Source organism: Gossypium arboreum, chromosome 4 (genome assembly GCF_025698485.1).
Source record: "Gossypium arboreum isolate Shixiya-1 chromosome 4, ASM2569848v2, whole genome shotgun sequence".
NCBI lineage: Eukaryota > Viridiplantae > Streptophyta > Magnoliopsida > Malvales > Malvaceae > Gossypium > Gossypium arboreum.
The window spans coordinates 64,547,194-64,563,379 of record NC_069073.1 but is presented as its reverse complement, the minus strand read 5'-3'; the positions used below and the strand labels follow the sequence as shown (position 1 = coordinate 64,563,379).

At 34.0% G+C, this 16,186-nt stretch overlaps 1 protein-coding gene across 4 annotated transcripts; it reads left to right on the top strand.

Moving 5' to 3' along the window:
- The first annotated feature begins 2,790 nt into the window (after window positions 1–2,790).
- On the top strand, window positions 2,791–11,722 carry LOC108458372 (AUGMIN subunit 8-like). Of its 4 annotated transcripts, XM_053026520.1 has the most exons (8): window positions 2,791–3,206; window positions 4,046–4,198; window positions 5,135–7,819; window positions 8,186–8,305; window positions 10,324–10,440; window positions 10,523–10,612; window positions 10,797–10,904; window positions 11,236–11,722. In XM_053026520.1, exons 3-8 carry the CDS (start codon window positions 5,189–5,191, stop codon window positions 11,335–11,337), a joined length of 3,168 nt encoding a protein of 1,055 aa, XP_052882480.1. In that variant the 5' UTR covers window positions 2,791–3,206; window positions 4,046–4,198; window positions 5,135–5,188; the 3' UTR covers window positions 11,338–11,722. The 4 variants fall into 4 exon arrangements, with proteins under 4 accessions (XP_052882480.1, XP_017613227.2, XP_017613226.2 ...); XM_017757738.2 differs by lacking the exon at window positions 4,046–4,198; XM_017757737.2 differs by lacking the exon at window positions 4,046–4,198 and having other exon boundaries at window positions 2,797–3,206; window positions 5,013–7,819.
- Window positions 11,723–16,186: the final 4,464 nt, after the last annotated feature.

The window sequence follows — 16,186 nt, the reverse complement described above, 5'->3', positions numbered from 1 at the left end:
GAATAAGTTATGGAATCGAATCTTGATGAGTCTATTTTCATATGGAAGAAGCAAAACAGGTATATGAGCTATATTTTATGAGATGTTTAAATTTTTGTGAAATAGGACCAGAGCATTTTTTGGATCCCCTGTTATGACTTTGGAAATTCACCATAAATTTTACAAAGATAATTATAAGTCATGATTTATATGTACAGATTCAGTATTGAGTCTAGTTTTATTAGAGACAAACGCCATAGTCATTGAAGCTCTGTACAGGGAGATATCTGATTCGTAATACACAGAGGTCAGAGTAGTCGAACCCTGAAACAGGGGAGACTTTAACTAATAAACTGTACTAATTGGCCTGACCAAAAATTCTGGAAAAAAATTAGTATATAGATGTATGAGTCTAGTTTCAGGAAAAATTTACGAAACTGGATTTCAAGTTTTGGAACTCGAGATATGATTTTTAAAGCGACTGTGATGCAGTTAGCCAGCTTGTCTGGAAATTTTAAAATGAATTAAGTCCGTTAACACCTCGTGTTCGACTCCGGCAACGGTCTCGGGTACGGGGCGTTACAACTATAGCAACATGACTCGGATGCTTGGGTTCCTCAAAATGCACCAGAGAGCATTGAAATGGTAACAGGGGCACCGAAGTGCAATCCCATACAAGCATGCATACTAACCCTATTGACGTGTCAATTGTATCCTAAATGTTTACTACGTTCAAACGGGCATTTTAACAGAGTTTATACAATTATAATTCAGAAGCACTTCCAAAAACACACTCATACACATGGTACAAATCAGTTAAGTTCATTTCAATAGCATACAACCATGTTATTCCAAAATATCAACAATTATCGAATATCCATTTTCTCATTGTACTTAATTGTAAGCATTTTTAAATTAACAACTTAATATCAAAGATCAACATCAATTACAATTGAACCAAAACATATACAAGTCATAAATAAATACATATATTTATTTTTACTATGAACTTATCTAAGATACTCTAACGATTGATTCATTAGGACTAATCTACAATTTAATTCTTGATCTATAATGATTAAATTAAATTTATCAAATTGAAATACATATTCAAACTCAATTCTATGCATGTGACCCTTAAGTTTTTATTTTACATATTTTCCTTAAACTTTTACATTTCTTTTAATCTAGTCCGTAAAGCCAAAACTATTAAAATTTTCACATTTAACCCCTAATATCCATAACCAAATTTAACAAACACCCTTATACAACCTTTAATCATTTGAAAGTTTACACTTCAGTAGGTCAAATTTTACAAATTTTCATATTAGTCCTTAGGTTCAAAACTAACAAAAATTCTTTTACAAAATATTCTTAAACAAGAATCAAGATCATAAATCTTTCATTTAACATCAAAATCAAATAAAATTCATTAATGGCAAAATTCAAAATCTTTAACAGTTTTGAAAATGGAGATACGTGTTAATTAGACCTAGTTGCAACGATCTCAAATACATAAAAATTACAAGAAACGGGTAGAGAGATCACTTACATGCAAGAAGAAAATTAAAGTCGAAGCTTCATGGTCCTCTAATGGTGGTTCAGTTTTGGAAAATAAAAAAAAAATGAAAGAGATTAAGCTTGTTTTCTTCTTTTGTTTTATTGTAATTAAAATTTAATCATTTTAATAATTTAATAATTAGCAAAACTTACTTAATTCACATCACAAAACTGGGAACTAGCTAAATTTGGATAAATTGCCTTTTCAATCCCTTCTATTAGCTTATAAATATGATTTGACACTCAAACACTAATAGTGATTGACTTTTGTAGTTTTTACGATTTAGTCCTTTTTCTTTAATTAATTAGTCAAATGATAAAATTACTGGACTGAAATTTAATATAGTTATAAAGTAACTCCATAATATTTACGAGCTCGGTTTATAAAAATAAGGCTCTGATACCTCATTTTTCAAAATCACTTGACTTTAGGGGCAAACCACTTACTTAACTATTTATTCAATATGAAAAAATTATTAAATAAAAAATTTAATATAATACTTTATTTGGCTCATAAATATTAAATAATTTTTTTTAGGAATCTCACGTCGGAATTATGGTCCCAAAACTATTGTTTTTGACACCACTAGAAAATAGGTTGTTACACAAACTCCATTATAGTAGATTCGCTCACAAAAGGTTTACCACCCAATGTCTTTCATGAATGCATTGCTCATATGGGCGTTAAATTATTTAAGGATATCATGACTTGGAAGGAGTTTGTATTTTATTTGATTTATATGTGTTTTCAGACATTTATGTATTTGGTTATTTTCTAATAAAAAATGAGTTATTCAATTTATTTGATACTGACCTCATTTAAATTTAAGGAGGATCAGTTGGAAATAGACATATTTGGTTCACATTGCGTGTAATATCCATGTTACGCATCCATGATTAATCTATGTCATTTGACTATATTTACATATGTGACTATGGATGGGTTTAGTCATGATTAATATGACAAAAACTACTTTAATCTTATATGGATATAGTTGATGGACGAGATTGTAATAGAATTATGAAAGATTTTATGGGATGCAATAAGAGATTTTACTTGAAAATTATAATGTGATTCGTTAGCATAAGCCTCGTATGAAGCGTACATTGAAATTTTGATAACAACCACTTCATAATTAAGATGGTTATTCAACGAGGTGTCCAAAAGAAATTATTAGACCTAAGGATTGATATTAAATATTTAGAGCAATTAAATTAACTATAAATAAAATATTCATTAACTTATTTCATAACAAATGTATAAAAAATGCTTTTAAGAAGATTGCATGACAAAAGAAAACTTGTCTTCTCCTTCGAAGTTGCAAGTTCTGAAAATCCCAATAAAACAGGTTGGCGCAAAAACGACGCCATTCTTAGTCCCTTTCAAACTGAAAAACCGTTTTATTTTCCCTCAATTTATTTCTCCCTGTTTCTTCTTTTATTTTATTTTATTTCAGTTCTCGCACGTTTCTCTTTATAAATAAAAACAAGAAATCCAATCGGTGTCCATCTCTCGCCGGATTATTTGCGCTCTGACCAATTCCGGCGGTCTCTCCTTTCCTCAAGCTATCACTCTCTAGGTTCCTTTTTTATGTTGAACTTCAAAGAATTAAAGGTTAAAATTTTTGTGATTCAAATCATTTGGAAGAAATTTTAGATTGAAGGAGGTGAGTTTTTTTAATTAAATAAAATTTATTTCTTCTTTATTCTGAGATATATGTTGAAATTAATTTTCAGCCTTTTGCTTTGTTTTGATCGTCTCCTTAGATCACCGAATTAAATTAAGATAAAACAAAAATAAGAAAAGGTACTAGATTAAATTAGTATAAAGTAATCAATTTTTTTGATATTTTTGGTGGATGGATTCAGTGAACAATTTCTGCATCTTTCTTTCAGATAGATTTACATGAAGCAGTTTTGTTATTTTGATTATTGTATTTTTGTCCTCAATTTTAGCGACATAACTCTGTCTAATATAGACATTGTTATGATTTGGATTCTTTTCAAGTTTTCAATTAAAAGACTTTAGCTCTTCTTAATTATTGCAATTTTAATCAAAATTATCGTGCTTCCATCTATTTTCGTTCCTCAATTTGGAAAACAAAAAAGAAAAGAAAAGAAATGGTCAATTTAGAAATAATTGTTTAATTTAGAAACAATATTTTATCTGATTACAGACCTTCTCAAGTATTATTCAAAGTTTTTACTGTTAATTTGTGGGGATGGACAATGATCTTCCTTGCATGTGACCCTCCACGTCCTTTCCCATATATTCAACTACATTAGCACTACAAAGGTTCAATATTTTTCTTGTTTTTCTTTACAATTATTTTAGGTGTATTAAACAGATATGAACACCAACAAACAACCTTAAATTATTTCTCTTTTTGTTAGTTGCATTTTAAGTTTTTAATTGTTATATGTTAATGTTAACGTCATTTAGTAAATCATACATGCGATCTCAAGTATAACTCCCATGTAATTTAAAATTTTTTCTTATTTTTAGATGCAATTGTTTGTTGGGATCATTTCCTAATTCCTTTTCATGGAAAGCAAACTAGAAGTCATTGAAGGAAGGGAAGAAGCCAGAGTGGGGCTACGGTTTTTTTTTTCTGCCTAGCCGACCATGGCATTCTCATGAGAAGCACAACAGATAAAGGTAAACTACAAAAATAATCATTTTTGTTTGCTTCAAATTACATTTTAATCACTTATATTTGAAACCTTATAGTTTAGTCATTCACGTTATTATTTTGTTATAAAGTATTTATTCTACTGTTAAGCTTCGTTACCTCGTTAGACGGTCCTACATGGCAATTCAAGTTGGTATTTAAAATCTATTTGGACTGCTATGTAGGACCACCATTAGGGAGGTAACGGAGTTTAATGGTAGAGTGACTAATTCATAAAAAAACGATAACGTAAGTGACTAAAACGTAATGTTTCAAACATAAGTGACTAAAATGTAATCTAAGCTAAACAAAAGTGACTATTTTTATAGTTTACCCAAAATAAATGTTAACATGGACAAAACCAGTGACATTTAGAGAGAGAAGCCTTCTCTCTCTCTCATACACACACAGACACTACTCACCTTTCTTATTGTTGTCTTCTAGGAACCAGTACAGATTTAACAGTCTAGTTTCTCATTTCCATAAGAGACCCCTCAGTACTTTGCATTTGCACTCTGGTGTAGATTTAACCAAAAAGTATAGTGAACGTTAATATAAGTTGGATAGAACTGGACTGAAATTTTTAAGGACTTTCCATTGTACCTGATGTTGCTACTCATTGTTATTGTTTGATTTGATCTGCTTGGATTTGGGCTTTTCTTGATGAATAACCACGCTCCTTTGTTATTTTCTTGTAATTCTCTAGCTATTCATCAGTCAGATCTAAGATTATGTAAAGTTTTATTTTATTCTCCTACGATAGTGTTTTTAATTATTCCTTTCCTTTTTGCCATTATGCAGGTATGTATCTAATTTTTTGTTAGTGGCAGATTTATTCCAGGGAAAAATATCTTCTTTTTGAGCAGTGAGTGTTATTCTATATACATGTGGGATTCATCTAAAAGTCAGTCTGTTAAATGTAGGTTTGTTTTTTATTTGGAAAATCCCATCAACGTGGTTTAGTTTGGAGAGTTCGGATGGATGGATGTAAATCAGAGCAACGATTATGGAAGCTTGCTGCTGTTGTGGATACCATAAGACCACCCCTTGTTCCTGCTGAAAAGAACAATGCAGTATTCACTACCAGCCATCCTCCAACTAAGGAAGTTAGTTCGAGTTATGAAGTACCCACTCCACCAACATCTTCTGTTCCTAGGCGTTTTCCATCTCCAAACCTAACTAGAACAAGCCCTACACCTTTCCAGGTGGTGCAAAAGAGAGCTGTGTCAGCTGAGAGGAAGCGTCCATCAACACCACCGTCGCATGAAAATCCTTCTACTCCAGTTCATGATTCATCAAAATCTATGCCAAGTTCATCTAGAAGGCTATCAGCTGATCGTATACCAGAAAGTTTATGGCCTTCTACTATGAGAAGTCATAGTGTTTCATTTCAATCTGATGATATTTCTATTCCTCTTAGCCAAAAGGAAAAAGAAAAGTCTGGTAGTAATGTTTCCTTGGATCGCACATTGAAACCACCTTCAAATGTGGCTCATAAACAACAATCAGAGACCTCTACCTTATCACGAAAGCCTAGTCCAGAGAGAAAGAGAAATCTACTTGATGGGAAAAATGCAGCTGATCAGTCTGAAAATGCAAAACCTGTTGATGATTTGCCTAGCCGATTGATAGATCATCATCGATGGCCAAGTAGAATTGGTGGGAAATTATCTTCCAATTCATTGAACAAAAGTGTGGATTTGGGGGATAAGATTGTTAAAAATTTATCTACACCGGTTCCAGGAGCAGTATCATCACTGAAAAGAATGCCAATGTCTAATAATTTAGGTAAACCTCTACAAAAAACTTCTGGCGATACTGCAAGGTTGTTATCACATGAAGAAATTGGTCGAGTAGGGTCTGAGGCAATTTTAATTAATGATAAGCCTCTGCGGGCAACTGTACCTACTGGGATCCTTTGTGCAAGTTCATTGGAAAAATCGACCGTAGCAAATTCTGGATCTCGATCTCAGTCACCAAGTAGGACCTCTGTTTCTAGGGGCATTAGTCCATATCCGGCAGGACCTTCTAGTCCACCTTCAAGAGGAGTTAGCCCCACTCCAAGAGGAGTTAGTCTACCTCCAAGGGAAGTCAGTCCAACTCAGATTAGGACATCCATCCCATCAAGTCAATCCCAAAACTCAACTTCAGTTCTCAGTTCAACTTCAAGAGGAGTCAGTCCAACTCCAAGGGTAGTGAGTCCAACTTGGATGAGAACATCGAGCTTATCAAGTCAATCCCATAGCTCAACTTCAGTTATAAGTTCAACTTCAAGAGGAGTCAGTCCAACTCGGATGAGGGCATCAACCTTATCAAGTCAATCCCATAGCTCAGCTCCAGTAGTTAGTTCAACTTTAAGAGAGGTCAGTCTTACTCCAAGGGTAATCAGTCCAACTCGAATGAGGAAATCAACCTCATTGAGTCTATCCCATAGCTCAACTTCAATTAGTTCAACTCCAAGAGGAGTCAATCCAACTCCAAGCGTAGTGAGTCCAACTCAGATAAGGACATACACCTCATCAAGTCAATCCCATAGTTCAACTTCAGTTATCAGTTCAACTCCAAGAGGAGTCATTCCAACTCCAAGGGTAGTGAGTCCAACTGGGATGAGGACATCCACCTCATCAAGTCAATCCCATAGCTCAACTTCAGTTCACATTTCAACCCTAAGAGGAGTCAGTCCAATTTCAAGGGTAGTCAGTCCAATTCGAATAAGAACATCCAGCATATCGAGCCAATCCCATAGCTTGACTTCAGTTATTGGTTCAACTCCAAAGGTAGTCAGTCCAACTCGGATGGGAACATCCACCTCATCGAGTCAATCCCATAGCTCAACTTCAGTTATCAGTTCAACTCCAAGAGGAGTAAGTCCAACTCCAAATGTTATCATTTCAATTCCAAGAGGAGTCAGTCCAACTCCAATCAGGACATCCACCTCATCGAGTCAATCCCATAGCTCAACTTCAGTTATCAGTTCAACTCCAAGAGGGTTCAGTCCAACTCCAAGGGTAGTTAGTCCAACTCGGATGAGGACATCCACCTCATCGAGTCAATCCCATAGCTCCACTTCAGTTATCAGTTCAACTCCAAGAGGAGCCAGTCCAACTCCAAGGGTAGTTAGTCCAACTCAGATGAGGACATCCATCTCATCGAGTCAATCCCATAGCTCAACTTCAGTTACAAGTCCAACTCCAATGGTAGCTAGTCCAACTCAGATGAGGACGTCCACCTCATCGAGTCAATCTCATAGCTCAACTTCTGTTACCAGTCCAACTCCAATGGTAGCTAGTCCAACTCAGATAAGGACGTCCACCTCATCGAATCAATCCCATAGCTCGACCTCAGTTATCAGTTCAACTCCAAGAGGAGTCAGTCCAACTCCAAGGGTAGTTAGTCCAACTCGGATGAGGACATCCACCTCATCGAGTCAATCCCATAGCTCAACTCCAGATATCAGTTTTATCACTGATTTTCAGAAGGTAAGAAAAAGTGCAAGCTTCATCGAGGATGCTCATCAACTGCATCTTCTTTACAATCGTTATTTGCAGTGGCGATATGCCAATGCCCATTCAGAAGCTGTATTGTATATTCAGAAAGTAAATGCGAAGGTAAATTTCTTGTCTTAGGGAACAACTCTGTCAACAAATATTAGCATATATTTCATGGAGATAACCTTTGATGATATGAATAGGAAAATTTCATTTATCTTACGTTTACTTAATTATTGAATAAAGAAAAATTTCTGGTTATTTTCCTATTTGCATCTTGGTCCAAGTTATCAGTTTCCTACTGTGAGGAACTCCATTACAATGTATAGGCATATGATGGGCTTAGACCTTCAAATATGGCATGGATCATGCATTCCCTATGATGAAGAAACTCATGGTAGTTTCATATGCATATGATGGGGAGCTTTAGATATGGCATACAACATGCTAAATCTATTAGAGTAAAATTTTGACATGTTCTTGCAGGAAACTGCATACAATGTTTGGAATGCGACTTTGGGTCTGTGGGATGCTTTGATCAAGAAAAGAATCAATCTCCAACGATTGAAGTCAGAGCTCAAGTTGAACTCTATTTTGAATGATCAAGTAATGCCTCTCTCAGTAACACTATCGTTCTTCTACAACAAACTTTTATTCTATAGTCTTGATGTTAGAAATGCCATTATATTTTAAATTCGACATTATAATAATAGTTTAGGCACATTTTTATTTGCAACTCCAAGTGAAGCTAAACGGAGGTATTCAGTGCATGCTTATTCTTTCAACTATTAGGTCTAAATTGTGGCGTTGTAGGGAAAGGGAGATTGAACCTTTTAGAGGAAATGTGGATATCACTAAGCTATGCCTTGGCCACTCTATAGGTCTAAATTTCTTATCACTAGTATATTTTTTATCCATTCACAGATTTTGGAAGTATATTGAGATCAGTAAGGGGCCTACTTTATTTTTACATGGTTACAGGGATGATATATAGCATTGATGCGAGCCTCCAAGCTTCTTAATTTGGCTGAGATGTTGATTAAAGGAATTAAAGTGTCTTGTAAGATTTTAAATGGGTTATTGTCCTGAGTTTGGGATTGAGTCGTAGGGTGATAGAAGGGAAAATCATTCAAGCTCATTAAAGGGAGCTTGAAGCTTTAGGACTCTAAAGAGAGACCTATATTTCTTCAGGTTTTGATAAAAAATCCACATAAGTTTTATTATCATTTGTCCTTCAAATAAGGATCAGGCTTATTATATAAATAAGAAACTTACTCTGGAAAGGAATGAAATCAACTAAAATAAAATTGCAACCGAAAAACCTAAGCCCTAATTAGAGAACAGAAACTAATGGCCTTTCCTAACATAGATTTGGCCGCAAAGCATCTACAACATTGTTCTCCTTTTGGAGAAAGAGCTTGTTCTCAAGCTTGGAGTCAAGATAATCTTGGGAAAAGTAACTTCCCCCAAAGTGATACATTTGTCTCGTCCGCACACTTCCATCAATCATCATTGTAGTCAAATTGAAGGTAATTTTATTCAATAAAACCATTACTATCACACGGTTAATCCTTTCATTACTAATAATTGAAATAGATAAAGATCGTGAACCTTCACAAGCTTTTTCTCATTTTTTAACACCTTCGATAAATCTCTTCAAACTTCTCACCAACATTTTTCAAAAATAACCCAGCTAAGCTTTCTTTACTAGCAACTCCCATAAACATGAGCATGGTTTGATGAATAAAAAACTACACATTTTAATAATGAAACAACTAACAATTAAGTTCCATCATCTCTTGTATCTATTTCATTAGGTAATTCATCGAGATTAAGTTTAAAGAAAGGACGAGTTATTAGATATGAGCTAGAAGTAAAGTTGATTTGTGACAGCCATGATTTTTGTGAAGATTTTTTTTTTTATAAAGTTTCAACTTAGTGTTTATTATTTCATTTATCTTTAAATAAAGATCAACATATTCTAAAAAGAAAAGAACTCAACTGAAATAAAATAACATTGAGAATTCAAGAAAAAACTCAATTGAAATAAAATCATAATCAATAAATCTATGTCTTAATTAGAGAATCGAAACTGCTGGCCTTTCCTAAAGGAGGTTCAGCCCACAGATAATAATCTTCTAATTGTGCTAACCTTTTATGTAAATGAAGAAAGCCATGTCTAACAGTTAAATTGAAAAGCCATGACTGAAGGTTCATTCTGCATCATGCATTTTGCCCCAAGCCTCAGTAGTTTGCTCCTACATAATTCCAGTTAATAATCTTTTCATATGTCTGAATTTTCCCATCTGGGTTGGTGCTAAGAATTTTATTTGATTCAAGTGTATTCCACATCCCCATATTTATGAGGCTTACTTATTCAACAAGTTCTAAAAGTGAAGCTATAAATTTAGAACTTATATAGGACGAAGCTAGGAGGAAAACATCACCACTGACTCTGTTGCATAACCATGGAGGATAGATAAGCAACACCAGTGCCTTTGACAATCAGACATAGAGACAATTATTTTCAACTCAGTCATGCTTATGGATACCAATTTGTAGCTTTTTTTTTATTTTTGTCAGTCTATAGAGTTTTCATGTATGTTTATACATGAGTCATGCAGATAGGATACCTCAAGGATTGGGTGTTACTTGAAAGAGATCATATACGTTGTTTAGCTGGAGCAGTAGAAGATCTAAAGGCGACCACCCTCCATCTTCCCGTAACTGATGGGGGAAGGGTAAGTTTGTTTAGAGAAGTACTTTGGACTGATATCCGCAAAGAGAAATCTTGACATGCTCACTGTATTTTGTACTTATCAGGCGGACAGTGAATCATTGAAAGCTGCTATTTGCTCTGTTGTCGACGTGATGCAGGCTATGGGATCCTCCATTTGTTCTTTAGTCCCAAAGGTATTTATCCAACCCACCATTTTCTTCATTATTTTGACATAATTGCTGACAACACAAGCAGTTAGAAAAAAAAAAACTCAGAATTCGGATATTATTAGCATGTGACTTCATAGCTGATTTGTGTTTTTTATGTTAGTAATTCATTCCAGATGCTTAACGGTTCTCAATATTTGATGTGATGTAGGTGGAAGGGGTAAACAATTGGGTTTCTGAGCTTGCTGCAATTTCCGCACAAGAGCAAAACATGCTTGACCAATGTGAAGCTCTGTTGGCTTCAACCGCAGATCTGCAGGTGATCACACATTACATGTCTTGTCAGATCTTGAATTCTTGGATTAAATATGATTAACAACTAACCATTATATATTGCTTGGACCTGGAACTTTCATTTGCATGGATCAAAGTTTAAACCATAGGATGATGTCATAATCAACTTGTGGTTACCATGTTGCGACTGTAGGTCAGGCCATCCCTATCCAACTGGTTGGCTAACGTCAGCTCACCATATGAGCTGGCTAAAATAGATAGTGCAAGTGCAAAGTTTTGTTTCTATTTTCATATATTTACTGTCATATCTATTATCTTTATCTTTGACAAGATTTCTTGCTACTGATATTGAACAGTTAGAAGAATACAGCCTTAGGTCTCATCTCATACAAACAAAACAACCTTCGAAGAAGAATAAGCAGCCAGTCTTGGGAACCAAAACATTTCCATGGCCCTGACCAGCTACTATGCTAACAATCTGCCGATGTCATGGAAGTGAGATGAAAATACAAAATCTGCTCTTCCCAGTAGATGTAAATTGTTTCTTCCTTTTCCTAAACTTAAAGGGTAACTTTGCTTTTCCACTTCAAAAGATGGAGCTCCTCTCCATGTAATTTTTGTATCACACATGAAAAGAGATTCAAAGGAAGCGAAGGATTTGAAATTCAATGTACAGTCAAACCTTAAGACTGAAAAATATACACCAAAAAAGAGTATTAATATGGGAGAAAAAATGTAGAGAAAGTTTATTCGTGACTTGAATGGAAGTATTGTTGTATTAGCAGGGTAGGGAGAAACCTTATCTGTCTTAGATTAATGTTATTTCCAAATCTACACTTCCAATATTCCACGTTGAAATTCTTGGGGACGGATCCAATACTAGAAATTTGAAAAGATCGAAAATTGAAGGGTAGAAAAATGGAAAGATAGAAAAAAAATATATTTTTTTCATAGTGTTTGGTAAGAAATATGGAAATTTTGAGAAAATAGAAGTAATTGTCTTTCCAGCCACTATTTGATAGAGCTGAAAAATAAGAGAAAATTTGAAAATCAATAATTTTGAACTAAAATATACCCTTCTTACATTTTCATTTCTCTTATCATTTAAATGTGAAATGATTGACTTTTATGCATTAGAATAGAGAATGATTTATTTTTCCTATTGTCTTTCCTCTCACTTATTCCTTTCTATAAAAACACTCAAAATTTAGTCCACATTGTTTTATTTTCAAGAATTTTGTCCATTTATTTTTAAATTTAAAAATTCAAGTCTAGTTGTTAGCACCTTTAGAAGTCTTCTACAAAATTCATTAGTGTGACATTTTAAAACTAAAAAAAAAACCCACTTGGTAGATATATAACAAAATAATAATATTTTAATAGATTTGAATTTAAAAATAATTTTAATGGTGTTAATAATTCTTAAAAATTGATGTTAATATTTTAATACTTAGATTAACTAATGATATTATAAAAGTTCAGATGACAAATTATGTAAAAAAATTTAAATTATAAAAGTCAAATCTCAAATTTAAGTGTAATACAAAAATCTAAATTGGAATTTGATCATTGTTATATAATGTTTTAAAAAGGAACCTTTATAAGAAAATATGGCTACTGAATCTACCACCAAAAATAAAAATTACAACATGAAGAATAGCCTGTAATTTTCTTCCCAAAATTTAATTATCTACATAACAGAAGATTGATTGGAACGGTAGTTTGTCCTAGATTCGAAAGAGGAAGCAGAAACAACAGAACATGTAATACATGATTGATGAATTACAAAAAAGGTTTGGAATCACTTGAACTTTGTATGGCCCTAAACTATTATAGACATGGGAAATATAGATAGGATTGCCTACATTTTTTAACAGAATTCGAAAAAATCAATGTAAAGAATTTACATGTGCTTTATGGGCAATTTGGACGGGCAAAAACAAATGGGTGCAAAAAAAAGATGGATTAGTCATTGCAAACTTTATTAAGAATTATCTTAGGGAGTTGGATAATCTGAGCAATAAGTTACTTGAGAGGAGGGAGGTGGCCGAGCGATAGAAGATACCAGAAAACCTGTGTTAAGTTAAATTTTGATGTTGCATATAGAATTCAAGAAAAGAAGTCATGTTCTAGTATTGTTAGCAGGGATTCAAGAGGACAGGTAATAGGCTCGAAAATAATGATTAACAAAAACATACCTTCGGCGTTTGTGGCTAAAGCCTTGGCTTGCATCCAGGCAATGGGTTTGGACCTAGGCATAAGGGTAGTGAAGGTCAAAGTGAATTCAATGACTGTGGTGAAGAAGGCTTAGATGGATGAGGAAGATAGATCTGAAATCTTGGCCTACGTAAAGGATGCAAAGTGTTTAAGTAAAGAATTTCAGAGTTGTATTTTCATGTATGCATTTAGATCAGCCAATGGAGTGGCTCATTTTGTAACACCTCTAACCCGTATTTGTTGCCAGAATAGGGTTACGATTATCGATCAATACACATCTTTCACATACAAAACATATACATTTATGCATTCATATATAAAATCCATTCAAATCATTCACATTTTCCTTTATAAGGCTTTACGAGACCTTAAAACATGCTTAGAAGTGATTCAGGACTAAACCGATAACATTTGCAATCTTTGAAAAACTTAGAAAATTTTTCAACATTTAAGGGTCACATGCCCATGTGAACAGGCCGTGTGCCTTACACGGCTACTAGACACGCCCATGTCACAGGCCATGTGAAAACAGGGCATACCTACTAACTTGGGAAAAGTGGAGAGGTTACTGACTTGGGTCACACAGCCGACCGCACGCCCATGTGCCAGCCCGTGTGCCACACACGGCCAGTAGACACGCCCGTATGTCTAGGCTGTGCCAAACCTGTAAGGTATACTGACTTTAATTCGAAGGGTTATCCTAGGGGGCACACGGCCGTGCAACAAGACCGTGTATCACACACGATTGAGACAGTAGAAATTGACCGATGATGGATAGAGGCTTCGAATTGAGGGGAGAGCTAAAGATGGGGGAAAATATAGGGTATATGTGGATCATTGTTTGCTGCTCAAAAGGAATGTGATGGAAGTTTCTCCTGATTTTGTTGTCTCAGGTGTTAAAGATTTTTTCTAGTCTGGAATGTTTTGGTTTTACATTCTTTGGGGGCAAACTAGATTGGGATGGGTTTCATTTAATGTTTCTTTTATGTTTTTTGTTTGATTACCAGGGTGTATTGACTAACCCAAGGGTCATGTCTTGTACCAATTTTTTAATAACTATTAATCCAATCAAATTTATTTAAAAGAAAAGGTTTGTATGATGTGTCAAATAAGCATCGCCCATAACATTACTTCCATATAGTACTTATAGGTAATGATTGAAATTATCTTTTTATTAATTAAGAAATTTAACTAGAAACAATTTTTTTAAGAAAAATTTATAAAATATTTTATGGAATTAAAGGGTAAACCACACAAGTTGCAACACCCCAAAATCCTAAATAATTATTTTTGTATGTTTGTGACACACAACTGTGTATCTACTTCAGTGGTTAAGTGTTCTGGGAAGAGTCTGAGAAGTCTTGGGTTCAAACCTTGGCTTGTGCAAAAGTTTTTGTTTTTAGAGGAATAAACCTTGTCTTTAGTCAGTAGGTCTTTTAAATTAATATGTTTATAACATGACAGAAAAAGGCTTGCTTGTCTAAGGATAAGTGGCGTGTGGTAGTTGCTTGAGGTCTAAGGTTCAAATCCTAGTACGCACAGTGGAGTGTTTATTTTGTTGCTGTGTTGTGGGAGTGTTGTGGGTTGACCGAAACACTGAAGTGTTCGAGTAGATTTTGAATTGAGTAGTTGAGAGATGAGTGGAAGACATGGAGGAATTTTAGGAGAAAATCATGGGGAGTTGAGATGAGAGGAGGTGGTGTGCCGAATTTGGAACACCCCTCACCCGTGTTTGACGCCGGAACAGGGTACGAGGCATTACCGGACTTAATCACTAATCATCGTATAAAACTGATTCATAATTTCACTCTAATTTAAAACTTTTTCAAACACATTCAAGCTGTCCCTTAAAAAGAGCTTACAAGGCCCATATCATGCTTTAATTCAACCACACACATAGGCAAGCATGCACATTCATAAATTGCATCATTTAATTAATAACATAATCAAGACTATCTACATTAAATGACTTTATACAATAGAGACCTTCAAATAACATAGGTCAGTATTTGAAGCCAATTCCTAGCAACTTAATAACAATTAAACGAGTCTCCATACATGCCAAAGACTTAAAATACTTTAAACCGTTATATATCGATCAATAGTTTGATAGTGTGATTTAACCTCCGGCGACCTCCAACTCCAGCTAACATTTACGACACTATAGGAAAAAGGAAAGGAAGGGAGTAAGCATTATAGCTTAGTAATTAAGTATGTAAATATTAATAAACAATACATTATCATACGTTAAACAAAGTCACAATATGTTCCCGGAATATTACCATCACAAACACACATACTTTTACTATTACAATCATAAACAGGTTCAAAATAAGCTGTCTAGTAGAGTACCAGAAACTAAATTATTTCTGGAGCTACAGAACTCCAAATTACAAACCGTTAATTTTCCTTGAAACTAGATTCACATATATTCTTACCATAAAATTTTCAAAATTTTTTGTCCAGCCAATTAGTACATTTTATTCATTGAATTTACCCTTGTTTCACTGCTCAACTGTTTTGACCACTCTTCACTACGAATCAATTTTATCCTTGTACAGAATTCAAAGGATGTTATCGTTTATTTCATTTGAAACTAGACTCATTAAGGATTTCAAGCATATAAATTATATCCCATAATTATTTTTTTACAATGTTTAATGATTTTTTTAAGTCATAACAGGGGATTACGTAGTCATTCTAAACCAGTCTCTCAAAAACTTAAATATCTCATAATATAGAATTCCTTTGCTTGCTCTGTTTCTGTTATATGAAAATAGACTTATTAAGCTTTGATTTGATATGTGATTCAGTCTCTAATTCAATTTCTACTATTTTTGGTAAATTTTTAGATTCACATTACTGCAACTATCTAGAACAGTTTTATTGTCAATTTTGATCTTTCACACTTCAATTGTATACATCACTTTCCCATAACAATCTTTCCAATTTCCAATCACGTATCGAGCATATTTCTCATAAGTTACACACGTATATACTTACATTTATCATCACAAAGTCATACACAATTTCATTTAATCAATTTCCCAGTTGAACGCTTCGGAATAATAACAGATACGCGATGGTATC

Bases quoted from the DNA above. Each gene is read 5' to 3' on its own strand.
- LOC108458372 (XM_017757738.2), top strand. From the start codon at position 5,189: ATGGATGGATGTAAATCAGAGCAACGATTATGGAAGCTTGCTGCTGTT. The intron at 8,306-10,323 runs GTAATGCCTCTC...TGAGTCATGCAG, and splicing joins ACTCTATTTTGAATGATCAA to ATAGGATACCTCAAGGATTG. The intron at 10,441-10,522 runs GTAAGTTTGTTT...TGTACTTATCAG, and splicing joins CCGTAACTGATGGGGGAAGG to GCGGACAGTGAATCATTGAA.